Source organism: Sturnira hondurensis, unplaced genomic scaffold, assembly GCF_014824575.4.
Source record: "Sturnira hondurensis isolate 20B ecotype Veracruz unplaced genomic scaffold, ASM1482457v3 Scaffold0018525, whole genome shotgun sequence".
NCBI lineage: Eukaryota > Metazoa > Chordata > Mammalia > Chiroptera > Phyllostomidae > Sturnira > Sturnira hondurensis.
In genome coordinates this window covers 3,137,952-3,161,639 of record NW_028091156.1, presented here as the reverse complement: position 1 = coordinate 3,161,639, position 23,688 = coordinate 3,137,952, and the positions used below count along the sequence as shown (strand labels likewise).

Sequence of the window (23,688 nt, the reverse complement as noted above, 5' to 3'; positions counted from 1 at the left end):
CACCCCAGCTTCACGTATTCCCACGCCCACTGTCTAGCAGAGGGCAGGGCTGCTCAGGTGGAGACCGGAAGCAGACTGCAGCCCCACACCGCCTCTCCGGGACCAGGTGGGCCTGGGAATATGAAGCCATGTGTTCCCGGGGTTAGATGTATATGATGTTTGTGCCTCTGCTTTGACGTCCTCTGGTCCACGTCACTGGCTGCAGTTCTGCTCTGGTGTTTGGGAGGACAGTGGGAGAAAAGTGGGTAAGTTGGTGCACTCATTGCCGTTTCTCCACAGTGACACAGGATGAAAACTCTGTGAGGTTCCCTCCTGAATCCACTGCCTAAAGGCCAAGGTGTTCTTGGCTTGAATGAAGTCAAAGTGGCTTAAATAAAACTCATGAGCCCTGGCTCACATGGCTTCATCGGTTGGGCTTTGTCCTACAATTCAGAGGGTCACTGGTTCAATTCCTGGTCAGGGCTGGTCCCTGGTCGGGGCATGTGAGACGCTTCTCTCTCACATCAGTGTTTCTCTTCCTCTCTTTCTCCCTCCCTTCTCTTCTCTCTAGCATTAATAATAAGAAAAACATTAATTAAAAAAACTAATGATACTTGGTTTTGGACATTGTAAGACTAAAAGTCCCACTTTTATCTAGAGCAGAAAGGTTGCTGTTATTTAATCAACAAATGTATGAGAGCCTATTAAGAATCAAGCATTGTTGCTGTAGATTCAATGATGAGAAAACACGCTCTTCTCACGAATTTATAGTAAGTGGGAGAGAGAAATGTCAAGCAAATCCAGGCATGCGCCACATAACAGTTCAGTCAAGGATGGACCACGCATGCAACACTGGTCCCATAGATTATGCTGGCGCTGAAGAAGTCTTATCACCTAGTGCCATCGTAACCACGTAATGCCATAGCTCAATGCGTGACACTGGCCCGTGCCATTCAGTACAGGTTTCGGTCCTCAGTCAGGCTCCTTGCCCTCCAGCTTCCAGAATTCTCAACCCAACTAATGGGCAGGAGGAGAGAGGCAAGGCTTGCCACTCTCAACCACGACTCTACTCTCTTCACTTGAAGGCCCCCATTCTCTCAGGCAGCCCCTCCTCAAAGTGCTGACTCTCCCCTTTCCCCTCCGCCAGGGGTAGTTATAGCTCCCTGCTGTTGCTTGTGCCCAAGGCCCTTTCCTACCCTGTCCACACCCCTTTAGTTAAGTCCTAGCCATGCTCAGCAGCCACCTCCCCTTGGCCAGGACCTGATGTGTCTGATGAGGCAAGCCCCTGGAGCAGGTAGGAGGGAACCAGCTCCCTGAGCCTGAGGGAGGCAGGAGAGGGCGGCCCAAGGGCGATGTCTGCAGGGAGGAAGCCTCACCCCTCATGCCCGCAGTTTCCCTAATGAACTAAGATGCAGTGACTGACCACTCCTTCTCACAACCCTGCTTGCAGAATGAATAATCTTATTCTTTATAGAAGAAAACTAAAGCTTTTTCACTGCTCTTTTATTTAGGCTGCTGAGCATTACTGGATTTGATTATCACAAAAAACTAATACGGGGTTAAGAATCTTGACTCTGGAGCCAGATTGCCTGCTTTGAGTCCTCATTATCACCGTTTTGTGATGCTAGACAAGTAACCCAGTCTCCGTGTCTCAGCCTTCTCATCCCTGGAATAGGGGTGCTAATAACAGAACTTGCTTCCAAAGTTTCAGGAGCATTGGAGGAGTCCACACAGGTAAAACCCCGAGAAACTCAGCACAGCCCACATTGTACACTCAGTGAATGCTGGCTACTGTTACTGCCAGGACAGAGAGGCAGTGGGCTAGGTGGCTGGAAAAATGGAGAGCCAGTGTGAGGGAGGAGAGAGACTTGAGCAAGGATAGGTAGGTGAAAAGTCCCTGAGAGAAGTCTTGAGAGCCCGCCAAGGTTAGAGCAATGCATTCCATTCGCTCAAAGCCTGTCTTCGAGTGTTTACCATCTGCCAGGAATGGTGCTCGAACCATAGCCGTAAGCAAAGCAGTTTTAACGGGTGCAGACAGGGATAGGACAAGAAGGGGTGGGTTTGATCCTTCGGTGGGGGTTTCCCCAGGGGCTGGGCAGCCCAGGGAAGCACGAGATGCTTCTCCAAGCCAGCTGGTTTGGGTTGCAAGAAGTAGGTACCCACTGGAGCTAGCTCAGCCCAAAGAGGGCAGGGTGGGTGGGCTGTGCGGGAGGACTCAGTGGCAATTACTGATGCTTAGATTCAAGGGCAGGAAACAGGGTGACGCAGGTGGAGCTTTGGGGGACCAATGGACAGGAAGGGTGGCTCCTCTCTGCTCTCCCAAGGCTTCTGGTTCCTTCAGTTCTACCACCGGTAGCCACTCTGTTTCTCTTTCTTGACTGGTGTCGTCTTCTTACTTTTCTTTCCTACACAAAATGACTGCAGCTACTTCACAGGAGAGCTGGTGGATTGCTTGGTCTTGCATCCAGATACCCAACCCTGGTCATCAGCCAGCCGTAGGCAGGACACCCTTTCATCCCAGCGAACCCCTTACAAAGCTGGCATTCCTGTAAAATCAGTTTGCATCTCCATTGTCAAGTGCCAAAGTACAGACAGACATTTGGGGTGATTTTTGTTGAGGGGTTTAACGCTTAGTGAAAACTTCCTCTGGCCACAGAGGAACTGAATGAAAGGTGACAACGGCGACCTGTGCTTTCCCCTCAGGCCATCTCAAAAATCTCCCCAATTTCCCCCTTTCCAGAGCCCCTTTCCCACATCTGTTTCAAAATTATGTTATTCTTCTGAACTTCCTCTTGGCTCCTCTCAAGTCTCTGCCCAGAGGAACTTCAGTAACTCAAAGGTGTAATTCCCCACCTGCTTCCTTGGAAAATGAAATACGAATGAATTTCCCAGACCTGACCATTCCCCTCCTCCCCAATCCATTTGGCCAAAATGGGGAGTTGTGGGGGGAGTGGTGGGAGGAAAGGAGGTGAAGAGGGAAAGGAAGAGCCTAGAAGGGGAAAGAGTGAAATTAATGCTGACGAAGGAGAACTTGGAAGCTCATCCCCTCTGCTTCCCACCTCCTAGGCCGGAGAAGATTGTTGCTTGGTCCTCTCCAGAAATCTTCCCAAAGTCAAGAACAGGACAGCTAGACCGCCTGAAGGCCCACAGACATGCGCTCAGTGGATGAAGAGGTAGCCTGTTCTAGTGCAAGACCCTGGAAAAGCCGCTCCTGAATTAGCAGAATTAGCTGCTAAAAGGATTAGCAGCTCCTGCTGACCCTGAGAAGAGAATATTCTTTTCAGGTCCAACACTTGGGAATTTGCTCAGACTAATTCTTGGTAAGCATCAGCCCTCGAGCATCGAAGAAATTTGCTACCTAAATTCCTACAAAGCTTCCTAGGCAGGTGGCCATGAACACTCATTCTCCTATCAGTCGAACCCCCACAAAGGGGCCCAAACTCCAGAAGTGGATTCAGAAAGGAAAAGCGACACTACTGTCCCTCACTCAAGAGACAGATACAAGCAAAATGGTCTAGCACATGACGTTTGTCCTCCATGTCTCCTTCCCCCTTTTAAATCTCCTTCTAAATGTCTACCTCATCTCACTGCACCAGTCGCCAGCCCCCCAAGGCCTCCCTGGGGACCTGCCTGTGAGGACCACTCTCTGCCCATGATTCCCCACATCTGCCCTTCCCCCGCTGAGCCCACTGCCCCGGGAACACACGGCGCACCGCACACTGATCACAGACCCCAGTCTTCCTCGGAAACGTCTGTGGCTCTGATTGAGCCTACAAACTTCAGGGGGAGGGATGCTTTTCTGTGCTCTTTAATTCCAGATGTAATAGGTGGCGCCCGTTTTAATGATCCTTTCATAAGTAAACGACTGACCGAATTAATGAATTGTCAGGACATTCGGCAGTAACTTATGAAAACTTAATTTAGAATTTATGTAATAGGAGAGACAGAGAAACCAGAAAACAACATCTGATTCACTGCCCAGGTGCCATCTTGGACGAGGCAGTCCACACAGGGGTAGGAGGAAGGCTCCTCCCAGGAGAGGCAAGGTCCAAGTGCCAGCAAAGGAGAAAAGCAGCCGAATGTGGGCATCTGACCCCATCAAAACGCTTCTAAGTCGTGGAGAAGACACGGTGACACTTTTGCACCGGTATCCATGCTAGTTGGGACGTCCTTCACATGGAACAGTGACGCCACCAGCACAGCAGTGACCTGGCTGGGACATCTGCTGGAAAGACTCATTGTTTCAGCCACAGCAAGGTATCGATGGTATTTGGTTCCCTAACACCTCACACTGCCGGGGACTATGGCACTGTAGGTGGCCTTGAGTCACCTACAACATAGTGCCTGGAGCGGTTGCTCCAAAGAAGCCACCGGGTCACCCTGCTCACGCCAGGCTCACAGCGTCCACTGCAGCTCCTGGGCACGTACGTGTCCTGCGTCTGCGGGAACACTTCCGACCCCAAACCCTGTGTCTTATGGCCGGATCGTAAGTAAGGTCACGTGCTCTGGTGTTCCTAGGTCTGAAGGTTCTCATTGCCCTTTTAAAGAATTTTTTATTTTAAAAATTTGCACTCCAATAATAATACATTAAAATGTTGAAAATTAGGAAGAAAAACTACCACCCATAAAACCGCCGTCCTGGTGGATAGGTACACACTGGTGTACAATTTTCCCAGCATTCACCTGAGTAAGTATATACAATTTTGTATCCTACTTTCTCTAACCAATATTACACTTAAAAAAAATTCCTAACAAGCATTTGTAAAGAAAGCATTCTAATAGAAAGGTAATATTTTATTCAGGTTACTAAAATATATAATCATCATTTTTGTTTATAATTTTCATTGGTATTAATCTGCAATAAAGATCACTGCATATATATTTCCTATGTTTTTACTTTTTCCTTAGTTTAGATTCTAGAAGTTGAATTATAGGCTCAGAGTATGAACACGCTCACCACTCTCAATACACACTGCAAACAGCTCTCTGAAAAGCTGTGCCAGCAATCCGCCATCCGCAACGTCTGAGTGCGTCTGTTCCTTGTACCTCATCACCAACAACAAACCGATGTGCTGAGATGAAGTTTTCATGTGCTTCTCCTAACAGTTCCATTGAACAGTGCCCCCTCTTTTAGGTCAGGTACAGGATCAAAATAGATAATAAACAGATGCTATACTGACGACGTGTGTCTTTTAATCCAGGTGAGTAAGGAGGGGAAAGGCACTCGGTGATACTCCAGACCACGATTTCCTGTGATGTATCTGAAACACAGCCGCGGCAGGCAGAGAAACAAGCGTGCAGGAGATCACAATGAGAGTAGCTTTGCCAGAAGGAAAGGCTTTTAGCAGATTTGAGTCCGGGGCCAAGCTCTCTCCAGCACCAGATGCAGTGCTTCGCACAGAGCATCCGCTTTCTACATAAATACCTTGGAAAGCATTGTTGCCCCAACTCTCCTCAGAGGTGCGATATATGGTAATGACTACTGTTCTCTAATGTAACAGTAAACAGTGGCTAGAGACAAACCAAATAGCTGTTCATTGACTACAGGAAGGGGAAAGTGACATTTACAAGGCACCTCCAAAGATCACATTGGTTTAGTCCATTTAGTTTGGATCAAGTGTGCTGGCCCTCCAGCTTCCCTTGGCGGCTCTGAAAACCACGTTCCCCGGCCGAGAGCCACTGAGCGTGGGGAACTGAGCGGCTGGCTCAGCCCCTGCACCCTGCTGCAGCCTATGGAATGGCAGCATCTCTACCTNTCATTGACTACAGGAAGGGGAAAGTGACATTTACAAGGCACCTCCAAAGATCACATTGGTTTAGTCCATTTAGTTTGGATCAAGTGTGCTGGCCCTCCAGCTTCCCTTGGCAGCTCTGAAAACCACGTTCCCCGGCCGAGAGCGACTGAGCGTGGGGGTCCGCGGCTGGCTCAGCCCCTGCACCCTGCTGCAGCCTATGGAATGGCAGCATCTCTACCTGCCCCCCCCCCAGGAAGTAAGAATGATAAGACCGTATTTAAAATAACACTAATAGGCTAACTGCTGATACTTGGCAAATGACTGATACTCTCTTTGCTAGAGGGTTTTTGCCTTTAGACACTAATCCCTCTGAACGTATTTAGAGGAATGAACATAATTCTTGCAAAAAATCCACATATAAGTGGACCCACGTAGTTCAATCCCGTGTCGTTCAAGGATCAACTGCAGTTATCTGTAACCGTTTCCTTCTTCGTGATAAGGAAAAAATTAAAATTTCTTAAACATTTTAAAACATACTCAAGAAAATTTAGGAGTTGCCTCTGCCCAACCACTCCCAGACCCTGAGGTTTCCCCGACGTCCCCAGAGCTCCCAAAATGCCCCCACTGGCCACTGTGTCTGCTGTGCTGAGATTCTTCCTTTTGAAATGGGGAAGGGCTAGGTTTTCACCTCTGTAGCAAGTGCTTCGCACGGTGCCGGGCAGACAGTGGGCACTGAGACGTTTGTCTAACTGACTCAAACTGTTCTTGTTCACATGTGGTGAGCAGCTGGCAGATCCTGCGAAGGCCCTCTTTCCTAGAATTTTCTTACCTGTGTATTAATACTAAAGGAGTGCTGTGACCACTGTTTCAGAATGCTGGAGGCGGGAGGCGGGGGCTGGGGAGTGTCTCTGCGCCTTGCCGTCTCAAATCACTTTAACTGTTCAGTGCTCCTTCCTCATGGTAGATCCCCACTAACCCACTTCGCCCAGACACCCATTTATTCGTTTGCTCGGGGAATGTGAAGATCTCCTCTATGCCAGGGAGGGCATTTTGGACCCACACAGACGGCCGGCCCATTGCAATCCCAAGGTTGCTCAGTGAGCAGGTAATAATGATGAGAAGAGGTGCCATTAATCATTTGATGAGTGTTCAAATTAATAAAACATTAATAGCGGCAGCCCTGGTCCAATGGGCACATTTCATCCTCAAACTTCACCTTCAGAAAAGTATTTATCTTCCTTTTCCTGATGAGAATACTGAGAAACAGATTGTGGCTCATTAATTCTAAGAGGTACATGAGATCTGTGCAGGAAGAGTCCAGCCATCGTTAATATAATGAGAACAGTTTGTGTGACATTGATGTAACCTGGCAGCCAGGGAGAGTGGACTGGAATGCACATGCATGAACAATGGCGACTTCACTGTACTAGTCCATGGGGACGGTACACGCTGTTGAGCAAGCATGTGTACTGTGTGGCCGTCGCATAACCAAGTGAGTGTATTAACAGATCTGCATCAAATTTTGCATTAAGCTTGAACATTCCTCCACCGAAACTATTCAGATGATTCAGACGGCTACAGCTACAGGCAACTGGTGATTGGCAGCTTGAACACGACAACACGCCAATCATGTATCACTGCTTGTGCAGTTTTCTGGTGAAACCAAATCACCCAGGTGACTCAGCCCCTTGACAGCCCAGATTTGATGCCCTGAGACTTCTGGCTTTTCCCAAAACTAAAATCACCTTTGAAAGGGAAGAGATTTCAGACCATTGATGAGAGTCAGGAAAATACAATGGAGAAGCTGGTGGTGATTGGGAGAACTGTGTGTGGGCCCAAGGTGCCTACTTTGAAGGGAACTGAGGAGTCATTGTCCTTTGTACAATGTTGTTTTTAAAAATATTTTACTTAATTATTTTTAGAGGAAAGGAGGGAGAGAGAGAGAGAAACATCAATGTGTCAGAGATACATCAATTGGTTGCCTCTAGCATGCCCTGAATGGGGGACCCAGCTCGCAACCCAGGCTGTGCCCTGACTGGGAGTTGAACCAGCAACCTTTTGTGCCAGGCTGGCACTTAATCCACTGAGCCACACCAGCCAGGGCACAATGTCTCTTGTATCTTGTATCGTCGTCAGTAAATGTCTCTATTTTTCATAGTGCATGGCTGGATACTTTCTGGACAGACCTCCTTTTTTTTCTGCTGTGAATATCCCACAAATAAATGCATCTTACCACTGACTGTAAAAACTCTATAAAATACGGTCACTTCTGCTTATCTGTCTGCCAGATATTCATTCAGTGTCTGGCATGGGTGAGGTCCAATGCAAGCCATACAGTGCACAAAATATCAAGGTGCATAAAAGTATCAAGTCCTTACTCTCACTACCTTTATAGTCTCGTTAGGGAGACCACAAGTCAGCAAATAAATCAACGCAATGTCAACTTGTGAGACTTGCTGTGAAGGAAGGAAGTGTGGAAGTGACACTCATGACATGAGGGGCAGGGAAGACGGGGGCTCTCTAGGAGTGACACGTGGCTGCGACTTCAGAGCAGTACAACGGCTTTCCCAATGGGCTATGGGCTGTAGGGGTGCAGGAGACAGACAGGTCCTCTCGGCCCTAGGGTCTCCTCGGGGAACAACCTGAGCTGCACGGATCTGACCTTTGTCCCCTGTTCACTGCAGTGCTGAGTGCAATAGATACACCGTGCACATCACGCTGCTCCACCTGGTGTGGTGAGCGCAGCCCAGGGGGCGTTCCTGCCCCTGGATTCCTGCTTTAGTCCTGCTCACCGTGACCACGGAGCCCAGGAACATCCATGTCAGGTGCCCACAGAGCACTGCTCAGCCCAAACGACAGCCAGTCAGGGCTGGGGACAAGGAGGTTGACCAGGGCTCCTGGTGTGGACCTGATGCCTCCCCTCAGGCACTTCTCTCCATTTGAGTGTTTAGACCCTTTTTGGTGGTGGCCAAGGCAGCTTCAGGGTACATTTTACAAATTTCAGCCACATCATTATTTTTAATACTTGACCTTTAAGAAGTTTAATTGGATTCAAAATTCATTCACAAGAAATTTCAAGACTGCATTTGTCACTGAAAGAAAGGGAAGAGGGAGGGGTGTGGGCGGAGGTGGAAGAGAGTATAAAGGGGACAAAGGATAATGGAAAAAATTCCAATAAAAATGAACTATTAAAAAAAAGGAACAAGCCCCGGCTGGTGTGTCTCAGTGGACTGAGCACTGGCCTGCAAACCAAAGGGTCACTAGTTTAATCCCCAATCAGGGCACATGCCTGGATTGTGGGCCAGGTCCCCAGTGCCAGGTCCCCAGTAGGGGCACGCAAGAGGCAGCCACACATTGATGTTTCCCTCTCTTCTTCTAAAAATAAATAAATAAAATCACTTTTTCAAAGAAAAGTATTATTTTAAAAATGGAAAGAATTTTCAATACATAACTTCAATGGTTACATTTTTAAAGAATGAAAAACACTCATTTTGAATTTTTTATCACCTACATGTATGAACAAAGTTTTTCAATGATTAGATCATCAGGAATTTGTACAGCTCTTCACTATAAAGTCTTAATCAGGAATGGCATATGGTTATCTCAAATATAAAACCTGATATAAACAATTATGTTCATGGGTATAAGCTCAACATCTCTAATTTAAACCTTTGAAGACATTTTTTCCAGAATTTTACAGAAATTTCATATTAACATCATCCTTAAAACACGTTTTCTCTGACAGTGATTATATAATATAAAAGTATTTAATGAAATTCTTTTTTTTTAAAGATTTTATTTATTTATGTTTAGAGGGGAAGGGAAGGAGAGAGGGAGAGAAATATCAATGTATGGTTGCCTCTGGTGTGTCCCCTGCCGGGAACTGGCCTGCAACCCAGGCATGTGCCCTGACTGGGAATCAAACTGCGATCCTCTTGTTCACAGGCCCGCGCTTAATCCACTGAGCTACACTAACCAGGGCTGTAATGAAATTCTTAATCAAGTTCCACCGGCATGGCTTCAAATCCCCTCCACTTTCCTCAGGTGTGCCTACAAATCAGATCATTTCCTAAGAGTAAAAAGACATGGAGAAGTGGGGAACGTTACCCCAGAAGACGAGTGAGCCAACCCTACGAAAAGCTGGGGGACAGCATTCCAGTGCCATGAGAGGGCAGGTGTGATGCCAAGTCCTGCAAGGACCAATTTTAACCAAGGGCAGTGGACGACCACTGTTTGGATTTAAGCAAGGGTGGGACTCAACCTCATTTACACTGTGCTGTAGTAGAGAACACTGAGGCGCAGGGGTGGAGTGAGGTCCAACAGGAAGTGACTGGAGGCCCAGGTGAGAGGTGGTGGGGAGTAGGTCATTCTGAGATGCTTGTCAGAGGTAGGGCCAATAGGACTACGGGAGTGAAAGGGAGGCTTAAGGAAGATGCCTGTGCTTTTGGTTTGAGCAGTTGAATAAATCATAACGCCATTTACTGGGTAAGGCTGAAGGACGGGCAGTTTCGAAGACAGGACTGGACCCCAAAGGCTCAGGCCATATTTTTTAATAAAGTGCCAACGAAGAGAGAACCTACAGATAATGAGAGATTTAATAGACATATCAACCATTTATTTGGTTCCTATGATTCTCAAATATCTACCAACAAAAGGATTTTAAAAGTCTGGGATTTGCTTCAAAATAATTCAAGTGGGGGAGGTAGCAAGGGTGAGTCAAGGTACAGATGGTCACGAGTTGATAATTTTGAAGCCAGGTGATGGGTACACAGGGGTTCATTATATTATTCTCTACCCTTTGGTCACATCTTTGACAACTGCCATGGAACTGAATGAGTTCGCCTAATAAGAAGGAACAGCGAACCAGGAAAGGCCCCACACTGGGTGTGGAGCGAGGGCGGCAGTGTGAAACCAGCGGAGAGAAACAGGTAAGGCCACTGCTGACCTAGACTGCACACTCATTGGGGAAGAGATCGATAACAAGCAAGCAAACATAAGATCATTGGGATGACCATTTCACAAGTCACAGAAATGTTTGATCACGAATGTTGTACGCCTGAAACTAATATATGTCAGCTGCAGCTAAAAAATTAAAAAATAAATTTGAAAACAACCAATATGATAGACTTAAGTCAACGAGATAAAGAAAAAGGGTGACATCACCGTGGGCACGGGGAGAGTATACAGAAAAGCAGCTCCATGAGGCAGCAATCTTTGCGTTTTGACTGACTCAGGAGCCAAGCGATATTGTTGACTAAAATGGTGCTTTTTTAAAAATTAAGATATACTTTTTAAAAGAGTATATTTATTTATCTTTAGAGGAGAAGGGAAGGAGAGAGGGAGAGAAACATCAATGTATGGTTGCCTCTCATGTGTCCCCTGCTGGGAACTGGCCGGCAACCAGGAATATGCCCTGACTGGGAATTGAACCACGATCCTTTGGTTCGCAGGCCTGCACTCAATCCACTTGAGCTACGCCAGCCAGGGCTAAATTGGTACTTTTAAAATCCATCCCATTGTACTTTTGAAAACTTTTACTTATAGACAAATCGAAGTTAGTGGTCATCAACGTTCTATGCTAAGAAAAATGTTTTAACTTAAAAGCTGTTGTTCCCAACCTCTTTTTTTCTAAACTCCAAATTCAAAAGGCCATTCTTAGCTCAAAAGTTCTAGAAACAAAGGCAATTCAGAAATGACTCTGGCACCCCTCGAGAATCCCTTCTGACCCTGGCAGCTCTCTTCTCCCCATCACCTGGACTCTGAAGTCCTCTGTCCCGAGCTACAGTTTTTGCCAGTCTTGGGGCTCTGAAGGACTTTCCCTTCCATCCCCTGGTCCAAGTGCTGCTTCCCTGTGCAAGGCAATGCTTCCAGAGATCACAGGCTCCAAGAAGCTGGCAGTGTTGCTTGTTTTGATCCCTTTTATTAGGAGCACCTAGAATTGTGCCTAGCCCATAGTTGGCACTCAATAGTCACTCAGTGGGAGAACTTCCTGAAGCCACTAGGTAACCAGACACCTACCCAGGTGCTTACCTACTGGATCCCACAACTGGGAAGAACTTGAGGCCTATCTCCACAGATAAATATTACTTCCATTTTATTGACAGACAGCTGAGTTGGTTCAGATAATCCAAGATCAGAAATGTTTCACGTCAAATGGTCTTTCCCTTCCTTAAAAATATTTTAGCCCTGGCTGGTGTGGCTCAGCGGACTGAGTGCCAGCCCAAGAAAGGGTCACCAGTTCATTCTCAGTCGGGCACATGCCTGGGTTGCGGGCCAGGTACCCAGTTGAGGATGCGTGAGAGGCAACCACACATTGATGTTTCTCTCCCTCTCTTTTCCCTCTCCCTAAAAATAAATAAATAACCCCCTCCAAATATTTTTAAGCCAAAAAATAGTATAGAAAAATCTAGCATATAAAAAGAATATCATCCTTGCCACCTAACATTATTTTTTAAGATTTTACTTATGCCCTGGCTGGTGTAGCTCAGTGGATTGAGCGTGGGCCTGCGAACCAAACAACCAAGGTTCGATTCCCAGTCAGGACATATGCCTGGGTTGCAGGCCACTTCCCAGCAGGGGACGCAGGAGAGGCAACCAAACATTGATTATTTCTCTCCCTCTCCTTAAATCTTTTAAAAAACTTTATTTATTTTTTAGAGAGAAGGGAAGGGAGGGAGAAAGAGAGGGAGAGAAACATCAATGTGTGGTTGCCTCTTATGCATCTCCTACTGGGGACCTGGCCTGCAACCCAGGCATGTGCGACTGGGAATCGAACCAGTGACCCTTTGGTTCACAGGCCTGTGCTCAGTCCACTGAGCTATACCAGCCAGGCACTTAACATTTCTTGAAGATAGGATGAATTTAATTGCTGTAGAACAGACATCCTGGATGAATGCAATAAATAATTTGGTATCCTGAAAACAAAACAAAAAGAAAGCGAAACAAACAAAAAAAAACCCCTCTTCTTGGCCTGAATTATGGGCAACTCTGCACAGCCAGCCCATCCACGGCTTTTTGGCATATGTGCTGTTAGGATAAGTCAGTGGACTGCATGTGCTTTGCACAGCAGCACAGCAACCACGAACACTTAACGTTCATTAAATAATAACGAGACAGGAGGCCTGGATTTCTTTTTTAGTTTCTCCTGGGACGGTTTCTCACTTAAGTGACCTTGGACAAATCTATTCCCTCCCTCATTTCCATATATGTTTCAGGATAATGTTTATGACTAAGATGCTTTCTAAGATCTTCAAATTACAAATAGTGCCCTTCATCTACGAAATCTCCTTCACTATCCTATGGGTGGTCTGCACGACACTTCTGAAAACCTTCACGAACAGTTGTCAATACCACCTGGGGGATGGTTCACGTATTCAAGGCCAATGAACTGATAACGCACATAACTTCAGCTGTAAAAAGTCTGTTCCTCATGCTACTGAGAATTGGAAAATTCGTAAACGTAACAATCCCCAAACCACTCTTTTCTTTATTTCTGCCTCTTTCTACGACACTTAAACTATGCAGAAGCTGACAACATTTTATTAACTGATGTGTTAATTCTACCGCAACACTGACATGGTTAAAGGGTCCAACTGGCTGGTAGGACAAGCTCGTACCATGGTAGTCAGGCCCTGGCGCAGCTAGCTGTGTACAGTTTTAAGAGGCTTACAAAATACAGCCATCTTGCATCAGACACCCAGCCCAGGAACAAGGCGAGCTTCGTCCCTTCGGCCTTAGAGAGGCTACCTGAGAGGGGCTGGTAGTGCCTGGTGGCCGAGCCCGAGCGCACCGGCCCCTGAACAGCCCGCAGCCCGCCCCGGGCGGCCCGCCTCGGTAGGGGTCGGCGTCTGAGCGGATAAAGTTGTCTGCGGAGGGACCAGCCGCACCTGGACCCGGGCGAAAGCGAGCAGAGGACTATGCACCCCGCCAGCTGCCAGAGCAGCCTGACCCGAAAGTGGGAGCAGTAAACCATACTTCTATTTGCAAGCTTCTTGTTGGGGAATGCTTTCAACTGGGGAGCGGCGACCCAGACGGCCGTGTCCTCTTCTCCGTCCCGATACCGTCCCGGGAGCCTCGGGGGCGCGCGCCGGGGCCGGCGCGGGAGCGGGGCGCCCCCTCCCTCTCCCCTCCCTGGCCCGAGACGCCCGCAGGCCGGGCGTTCACCCGCCGCGCCTCCTCCCTCCCTCCCTCCCCTCCCCCCCTACCTGCCCCTCTGTGCCCCAAACCCGGGCTTCGCGAGTTTGATGACGTGTGCTCACGGAGCCGGGTGAGAGTGCGGGGCCCCGGAGCTGGAGTTAAAACGGGGTCGGGTGGCCGTCTCGGCGGGAGCCGTCGGCCCCTCGGCACGTCTTTTGTGTTTGTACACACACAGAGCGAGGTAGCTGGGAGGAGGGAGCGAACGGCGCGCGGGGGAGGGACGAGCGCGCGCCAGCGAACGGGGGTGCGGGGGGAAGGGCGGGGGCGGGGCGCACGCGGGGGCGGGGCCGAGCCTTCCCTCCATTGTGTGTGATTGGTTGGCGCGCGGCGCGGGGCGGGGCGGCGTGTGTTGGGGGATAACCTCGGTGTCAGCCATCTTTCAATTGTGTTCGCAGCCGCCGTCGCTCTCTAACGCCAGCACCTCCTCCAGCTCGCCGAGCTCCAGCCGAAGGAGAAGGGGGGTAAGTTTCCCCGTCTGCCCGCTTCCCCGGAACCGAGCCCCGCTTGCCGTCAGCCCCGGGCCGGGCCCAGGCGGTGCGGGAAGGGGCCCCGCAGCCCCTCCGGTTTGACCCACAAACTTTTTGGCCCAGAAATGGAGGTGAGGAGCGAGTTTCCCTCTCCCCTCAGGCGGCGGCGGCTCCCCAGTCTCGCCGCCTCAGCCCAACAGCAGCAACCGCCGCGGCGCCGAGCCTGCTCTCCCTCCTCCCCGCGCCCCTGGCTCCTCTTTCTTCGGTGAAATCCCGCCCGCCGCCCCTTCCCGGGACCCCAAACCTTCACCACGACCCGCGCGGGCCTCTTAACTACCGCCCCCGGGCCCCGGCCCCCAGTTTTCGGGCGGGAAAAGGGTGGAAATCGCCGCCGCTTCCCACCGTGGGGTAACTCGCTTTTTGCTGCCTCCCCACAGTTGTTGCTAAGCTTCACCATCTTGTCTCTTCCCTGGTCACCGACCATATTTTTTCCCCCGTTTCTCTCTTCCCCATTTCAGAAAAGGAGGAAAATTCTTTGAAGAGGGACATTTTTTTCTCCTTTTTTGGAGAAGCGGAAACTTGATGCATCCCAAATGCAAAAAAAAAAACTTTTGCATTTTGGAGGGCGGCACGTGGCAGGGGATCGGGGTATTTTCGAGCGTTTTGGTGTTTTGTCTCTTTGGGAGGAAATTGGATACGTTTTGCGATTGTTTCCATTTTGTTCTGGTCTAGAAGCCGAGTTTGTGCTTGCGCGAGACGCCGCGAGCGAGGCGGGAGGCTGGGGGACCCCGAGCCGAGGGGCCGGAGGAGGCGAAACCAAAAGTTTATGTGGTGCTTGGGGTGGACCGGTCGGCCGGTGCGTTAATTAAAGCCTGGGTGCGGGCACTTTTTTTTTTTCCTTCTCATTGCGAATCCTGGTTGGACTGCCGTGAGGACGGTGCTTTGTAGAATGCTCGCTGGTGGTAGCTGTTGTTCCTCTCGTTTTTCGTTTTTCAAGAGGCCTTTTTGTCAACATAACTGTAGAGATGCTAACGCAGGAATGTTTTCAGATATTTACAGCAATCTATCAACTGCCAGACGCAAGGGGGGGGGTGACGCCGGGGGGGGGGGGAGGCTAAAACCTTTTTTTGCTGTAATTTGACTCGATCTTTTTGTGGTTTGTGGCTTGGTTCTTTTGAGGTGTTTATGGGTCGAATGTTTACAGACATTTCCAATTTCTGCTTTAATTAAAGAAATTGGAGCAAAGGCCGTTAGGGGTCTTTTTGTTTTTGCCGTTTGTCGTTCAGGTTTGGCATTTTTGAGAGATGATTGGGTTCAGTGGTAACAATTTTCTAGTACTACAGTTTGTTTCCAAAAACCGCATTTGGGCGATAAATGTAATCTGTACCCTTTTGAATTATATAACATTACCGACATTTTTTTTTAATGCTGATCATATTCCAGATTTTCGGGGGGGGTGGGTAATGGCAGGAAAACTTGTATGTTGGTAATTTATGGTGATTTTTGGGTTTTTTTGATGCTGGTAGGTAAGTAAAGAGGTTCCTATACCATGGCTCGTACAAAGCAGACTGCCCGCAAATCGACCGGTGGTAAAGCACCGAGGAAGCAACTGGCTACCAAAGCCGCTCGCAAGAGTGCGCCCTCTACTGGAGGGGTGAAGAAACCTCATCGTTACAGGTATTAAAAATAAGAAGAAAATAATGGCCAGTTTGGGGAAGCTATCAAATCATAACAGGAATTGGGGGAGGGGGAGGCACATCCACAGACCTTTCTCTTTTCTTCTTTCTTTTTTGATATGTTAAAAAGAGAGAGAGGAAAATAATGGAACAAAGCTCCAAACCACAGTATCTATATAATATTAAAAAAAGATGTGTGAGATAAGCAAACTTTTTGTTTTAGAGAAATTGATGTTTTTCCTGTAATACTTTAAAATTTATATAAAATTTAGTGTTAGTTTTTACTGGGAGGGTGTTTAATTATGAAGCCACAATCTTACCCATAGCCCAAAGGAAACCTATTACATCACTAATAAAGTTAATAGGCTTAACATTTTGTGTAGCTGTAAGATGTATCTTTAAATAATAAAGTGCTATATGTAGATACATCTTGAGGGTATCCTTGCTTTTGGCAAAATAATAACTTAATCAAGACATCATTTTATTTCAGTAAAGTTCCCATCCCTCATTTGCCTCAGTTGGTTTATTTCTTTCTAATAATAATTTCCTTCTCTTTCGTTTTGAACTACCCTGAGCAGTGTTATTAAGGGCATCTGCCATTAGAGGGCAGAAGTTGTCCATGCTTAGGTAGCCTTTGGGAAAAATAAAACAAGATCTCATGCAGTGGAAGAAATAAAATAAGTCAGTTGAGGTAGTTTCTTGCTGACAATCAGTTTTTTAAAAAAACTTCCCATATATAATTGCACAGTCTAGAATCATGAGGGATGGGCAGTGGTCAGAGAGTAAAGGTATTCTGGGAAATCAAACATAAATACCACTAGTGTACTTTTAAATGAAGCTCACTGAGTTGTATTGGTATGTCTTACAGAAGAATGAAGGTTGTGGGTGGGAAGAAGGAGGGGGGTGTCACACTGAGAAGAGTCTGAACAATTTTGACTTATTTATTAGTGGCCTGATACCTTTCCAAGCTGTGGTTATAACAAGTTTAGTGGTATATATGTTAAAGATGAATAAAATGGGTGGCATTATTAGGAATCTTAGTATCATGCTTTTTGCTTAAAGACATTATATTACTGTATAATAGGCTTGAATAGTTGGGTTATAAATTGATGAGTGAAATTGCTTTCAAAGGCTGAAGTTGGGCAGTTTGTTTATTTTTGGAAAATGGCTGCATTTTAAAGCTGGCTGCTTAAATCCTTTTGCGTTTTTTATGAACTTGGTAACTGTCTCTTTACATTTTTTTCTGTTTTTAAGGCCTGGTACTGTGGCACTTCGTGAAATTAGACGTTATCAGAAGTCCACTGAACTTCTGATTCGCAAACTTCCCTTCCAGCGTCTGGTGCGAGAAATTGCTCAGGACTTCAAAACAGATCTGCGCTTCCAGAGTGCAGCTATTGGTGCTTTGCAGGTAAAATGGCTGGTAGGGAAATCTCTTAAAGAGTTGGAGGACCTCCTGTGTATCAAGAATAAGTCTAAATCTTTGCACATGTGTGGGTAATTTAATCACAAGCCTGCGAGGATACCTTTTCTCTGTTGAGGTGTCAGCAAGGTTAAGTTGCTTGAGGTCATACACACAGAAAATGTAGTTTGGACCCATTTGACTCCAAAGCGTAGTATCTGTCTTATTAAACCATTTAAATATTTTAAACATTGCACTAAAAAAGCTTTGTGCAGTGGCCTCCTTGTAGCCAATGAGGTTTTTCCAAGGCATGATTATTGCTAATTGTAAACCCTGCACTAAAAACACTTTATGGGGGGAAAGGCAATCTCTGGTTTGGCTTCTGGATGCCGCAGGACAATAAAAAGATGGTTAATGGTCTTACTGGAAATCAGTTCCGAAGTGGCTGGTGTAAAAGGAATGTTAGAATAGATGTCTTGCTGGAACCGAGGAGGCAGATGCAAGCAGAGAGTGTGTAATAGCTAGGATGGGAACTGGCAGTGTTAAAGAATTGTGTGATGAGGTAGACGAAGGGAATGGTGGTTAAGAATGGCAATGGGGAGAAAAGGTGTGCTTAAAGGTGATAGCCAGCTTGTAAAGGAAAAAGGATTTGAAGACTTGTCCTTTGCTACAGGGAATTGGTGATTTCTATTTAAATGGGAAGCATACTGAGTTTAATCTTGGCTCTAGGGTGTCAGTCAGAACTTTGAAAAATTCTATTTTGGGATTGTTATGTATTTGAAGTACTTGTGATACGCTGAGATGAAAACTGGAAATGCCCACAAGTTAGATAATTTGATTTGGTACATGTGAATAATTAATGTCAATCACTTAAGTAAACCTATTTTATATTGTATGGTTGGCATTCTTTAGTGTGTCTCAAAATACGGTAAAACCACCTCTTCATTAGAGCATGGGGTTAAGGGTGATTAAAGTGCAGATTCCTAGGCACCACGACAGACTGGACTCAGAATCTCTTTGGGGAGCGGGGGGCGTCTAGGGTCTGCATACCCTCCATTGGATGATTTTCAAGGCTGCTGTTGCTGTGCCAAGCTTTTGTTTTATAAGAGAGGAGGATTTGATAGGTGGATTCTACACTGAAGTATAATTGGTTGAGCTGTTTCTATGGTTAGTCAGAACTTCATTTGATTGGTGAATTCCAGGCATCCATTAAATTGTCAGTGAATTGAAATTTCAAACTAAAATCTTCTAGTGCTGTTATTTAAAACTTTATTTTCTGTTTCGATCCCTGATTATCTTCACGTCCCATTTCATTTATTACGTAATTGCAAATCACATTTTCCCTGCTATTTTAATACAGAAATACTACTAAGAATCTTAGCATAGAGAAGCTGCTAATTTTGTTTCCTAGTTAAGAGCAGGACTGTGCTTTTGAGAACATAATTATACTTGAAAAATTCAACATTTTGAATTTGTCAGTGTTATAATAGAGCTTTGTCGGTAAATGTATTCAGCCTTGTGAATTGAGGTGACTAAACAATCTGCATTAAAAACTTGTCTCTTTAATTCATGCATAAAAGTTTATTGCTGTTTGTAACTATGGTTGTATTAGTTTTGAGCAAATGTTCACCTCTGCTGCCCGTAGTATTTCTAGCATTAGATAGCTTCAGTCTTTATTGGAAAGAGTAATCTTTGTTACAAGTCTCTTGTTTCCTTGTTTTATACATAACTTCATTCAGTTTTTTTTTCATTCAGTTCTTTTAAAGATACAGAGATGGAGAATTTGCTAATGGAAACAGAATAATTAAAAAAAGCAGTTGAAATCTACAGATGCGGCTTTAGAATTTACATTATTTACAACTTTTCTAATAACAGCTAAATGAGGATGGTAGAAAAGTTAGTCTAGGTTCGCCATAGACAATCTAGAATTGACTAACCTAAAAGTTAGCTTTTGCCTTTAATATCTAAGAGCTTGAATTATGGTGTTTTTATGTTAAAAATGGACATAGGTGTGTTGAAATGGAAGAGTCAGTCAGACATTGGATATATTCAAAATGTGTTTCCTTCAAGTTGTAAGATACTCTTTGCTGTCTCAGTTATGTTAATTTAGCTGTAAGTTAACGCAGCAGTATTTAATTCTCACTACAGCCTTAATGTTGAGGAGTCTTTCAGGCATTGGTTGTAGAACTGGAAACATGGGCACACAGTCAAGTGCCCTGTGAGTGTTGAGCCTGTCCCAGAGCTGACCGGGCAGAGCCCTGGAAAGCTGGTGAGCAGGTTCGAAGGCCAGGGTGGGGGGCGGGGAGCCTGTGGGTCATCCCTCTCGCACAAATAAACGGGCTTGAGAGTCGTAGGGCCTGATGGCTTGTCCATGTAGCAGCTCACGGCTGCATTTCCAGAAAGCATTCTAGATTTGCATACCGCTCCGATAAAACAGGTGGCACAAACATTCTTCCTTGGGGGACTTCAGTCCTGAAGTCTGAAGCGCGTCACAGACCCCTAAGAGTACCCTACAGTGTGCCGTGTTTTCCAGACTTCTTACCCATTTCCGGAATATCTCAAGAATGCTTCCCTGAATAGTGAGGGCTTTTCTGTTAATACAGTCTTTGGAATAGGAATAGTGTGAGGGGCTAATTCTATAGGAAAGATATAAATTTAAATTAGGGGTAAATGTGAAAACAGACCAACAAATATTTATTAAACATCTACTTGAACAAGCATTATGGGTATAAGATGGAATCTCTATTGAGTAACTGAAGGGCATTGCACAGCGGCTGGTGTCCGAGACTAACGTGTCCGGGAAGGAGGAGTTTAAGGTTCCATGCACCCGGAACAGGGGCAGAGGGAGTGATTGCACTCTCCTGCGTGTTACAGTCGTGAAATAAAGAGTAGTCCAGTGAGACCCGGCCTTTGGTAGCAGGTGCTACAGAAAGACATGAAGGCATAGTAAAATCTGGGTAAGACAGGTTTTTATAGGAGATGCTAGGCAAAGGGTATAAAGGTAAAGGAATGTTTTTTTTTCCCCATAAGATGAAAAAGTGTAATCGTTTGAATTAAGTGTTGCTCTGTTGGTGCTTTTAAAAGCAGAATCTTCGTGGTTTTATTAGAGTCAAAATGATTATAAAAAGCAACTCAGGCTATTCCTATGTGTCTTATGTATTAATGTAACATGGGGCTTGAATTGCTCAAATATTTTTGTTTTTTAGTTTTATCATTACCTTAATATTAGAAAATGGAAGTAATTTTTTTAATTAGGACAAAATAGCAACCATATCAGAGTCTGGGTTTTTTTTCCTACATTTGTCTGGAACATAGAGAAATATATCTTTCTTCTAATTAATGCTGGAAAGCCAAATAACCTCTCAACTTAGTGCTCCTAATCCACTGAAAGAGTTTCTTTTTAAAATGAGTAAACATGTTATAACTTAAATTAAAGGATCCTTCAACTTTTAGACAGCTGCAAAATGTATTTAAGAGTTAGGTATAAGTAGAAGCTCTCCTTTTTCTTTATATGCCAAGTGCTGACGAATGAGTCACCCAACTAGCCGTTTTTGAGTGCTAGTAGGGTTAAGACGATGTCTTCAAAGGACCTTACAGTACGGTACGAAAAACCCGACGGGTCGATCTTGACAACTAGAGGATAACACATGCCAAAGAAGATGAGGGTACCTAGAGGAAGGCACACTACGGGGTTGGGGGGGGCAATAGGTCAGAAGGTATGTTCTGGAACCTATAATGCTCTTGTGATGAAATTTGAGGTGTATCCCTGGCCAGTCTGATTCAGTTGGTTAGGTGGCATCCTGCAGACTGAAAAGTTGCTGGTTTGATACCCCGTTAGGGCATATATCTGGGTTGCGGTTTGGGGCTCCAGTCAGGGTGCCTACAAATGACAACTGATCGGTGTCTCTCTCCCTCTCACCCTCCTTTCCCTACTCTGTAATCAGTAGGAGAAAGTTTTTTAATTTTGACATGTCAAGGAAAGGTAGATGAAGACCATAGGATGGAAACCACTTGTCAGCTACGCTGTATCTGGCGAGGCAGAGGTTCACGTGGATCTCGGAGCACGATTGGGGTTCAGAATGAGGAGACACAGTGGGGGACAGAGTATTTGGGTTGGATCCGTGATTCCATTTATCTGTGTGAGGGTGATGATACTGGAGTTTAAAGTAGATTTCCTCACTTTATTAAAGACACATTTCCGTTTGCCAGAAATCATATTATTGATACTAGAAATATTAAACTCTTAGTAATGAAATAATTTGCCTTTTGTGTAATTTGAAAAAGATTTACATACTTGAGCTTTAAAGAGTTCAATGAGCTCAACCTTTTAACTGGTACAGGTGTTTCATAACTGTTGGGAATACTATTGATATTTTTCTTTCTTCTTTATTATTGTAGGAGGCGAGTGAAGCCTATCTGGTTGGCCTTTTTGAAGACACCAACCTGTGTGCTATCCATGCCAAACGTGTAACAATTATGCCAAAAGACATCCAGCTAGCACGCCGCATACGTGGAGAACGTGCTTAAGAATCCACTATGATGGGAAACATTTCATTCTTTAAAAAAAAAAAATTCTCTTCTTCCTGTTATTGGTAGTTCTGAACGTTAGATATTTTTTTTCCATGGGGTCAAAAAGGTACCTAAGTATATGATTGCAAGTGGAAAATAGGGGACAGAAATCAGGTATTGGCCGTTTTTTCCATTTTCATTTGTGTGTGAATTTTTTTAATATAAATGCGGGGACATAAAGCATTAATGCAAGTCAAGGTGTTTCAGTGAACAAGTTTCAAGCAGTTCAACTTTATAACAATATAAATAAACCTGTTAAATTTTTCTGGACAATGCCAGCATTTGGATTTTTTTAAAACAAGTAAATTTCTTATTGATGGCAACTAAATGGTGTTTGTAGCATTTTTATCATGCAGTAGATTCCATCCATTCACTATACTTTTCTAACTGAGTTGTCCTACATGCAAGTACGTTTTTAATGTTGTCTGTCTTCTGTGCTGTTCCTGTAAGTTTGCTATTAAAATACATCAAACTGTACCTGCTTTTGGTCTTTATTATCGACCTTACCCTTGTGCTTCACTTGAAATGCCCATATTCAAAATAGCTGTAGCATCAAGTGTTTTGTCACTTTATACCTAGAAAACAAGACTTTGGTGAGATGGGGAAAGTAGAAGCCGTGAATTTGCCAAAACCTATCTTAAATGTTTGGAAGTGTTGTGTTGTAAACCAGTAATTCCCAGACCTAGCCAGCCAGTGGAATCACATGGAAATAGTTAAATCTGTTTGAGTAGTGAAGTACATTTATAACATTTATAGACATACTGTATAGTGAGTCTAGTCCAAAAATTAGTGTGTTGGAGACTTTGTTTTTTTGTTTTTAATTTTTTTAATTTTATTTATTTTTAGAGAGAGAGGGAGAAAAACATCAATGTGTGCTTGCCTCTCACATGGCCCCCACTGGGGGACTTGGCTTGCAACCCAGGCATATGCCCTGACTGGGAATTGAACCAGCGACCCTTTGGTTCGCAGCCCGAGCTCAATCCACTGAGCTACACCAGCCAGGGCTGTTTTTTAAGACATGTATTAACCCTGAAGTCATTGATTAAGCACCAATAGTTAATTCTTGGGACGTTTTATTTAGCCTTGGGGTAATTAGTGTGAAGTGAGGATAATGAAACTTTTAAGATCTATCACACCTCCAGTACTGAATGTTAGTGGTTAAATTTAAGCTTTTGAGGCTCTCCTGGAAGTGAAATGTTAAACATCAGTGAGCTGAGAGCAGGCCCATGTCAATGTATATAACATTAGATGTATGTTCTTACTGGTCTTGAACTCCTTTTTAGCAGTGACTTCATTTATATGTTTTAGGTCATTACAAAATCTTTGAGATAATTATGAAATTACTTTCATGTGGTCCTTTGCCATTGTTTACACAGGCAGGCACTAGCCTTGGTGAGAGCATGTTTTATTCAAAGTCAGTTGTTGAGGAGAATGTCCTGTTCTGTTTTCTGCCGGGCAGAGAGCCGTACAATTCTGTTCATGGAAACGGGAAATGAGTGTTTCCAACAGGGCGGGTAAAGTTACCTGCTAAAAGCTGTTTCAGAACTGCAATTTACAAATAGGAGATACCCCCATTTGAGTGCTTAGAGTTAGTCTTAATTTACATTTTTTTCCTCCATGAAATGGTTGCTAACAATTCAGTTTATTAACCAAGTTTTGAGGAATAG

At 45.2% G+C, this 23,688-nt stretch overlaps 1 protein-coding gene and 1 pseudogene across 1 annotated transcript; both read left to right on the top strand.

The window, feature by feature from the left end:
- The first annotated feature begins 14,266 nt into the window (after window positions 1-14,266).
- Window positions 14,267-22,285, top strand: H3-3A (H3.3 histone A). Its single transcript, XM_037069363.1, has 4 exons — window positions 14,267-14,371; window positions 15,904-16,054; window positions 17,308-17,461; window positions 21,851-22,285. Exons 2-4 carry the CDS (start codon window positions 15,927-15,929, stop codon window positions 21,977-21,979), a joined length of 411 nt encoding a protein of 136 aa, XP_036925258.1. The 5' UTR covers window positions 14,267-14,371; window positions 15,904-15,926; the 3' UTR covers window positions 21,980-22,285.
- LOC119003283 (uncharacterized) lies at window positions 17,716-17,843 on the top strand (annotated as a pseudogene).
- Window positions 22,286-23,688: the final 1,403 nt, after the last annotated feature.

Coding starts and splice junctions, on each gene's coding strand:
- H3-3A (XM_037069363.1), top strand. CDS start 15,927: ATGGCTCGTACAAAGCAGACTGCCCGCAAATCGACCGGTGGTAAAGCA. Junction 16,055..17,307: donor AAGAAACCTCATCGTTACAG/GTATTAAAAATA, acceptor TCTGTTTTTAAG/GCCTGGTACTGTGGCACTTC. Junction 17,462..21,850: donor CAGCTATTGGTGCTTTGCAG/GTAAAATGGCTG, acceptor TTATTATTGTAG/GAGGCGAGTGAAGCCTATCT.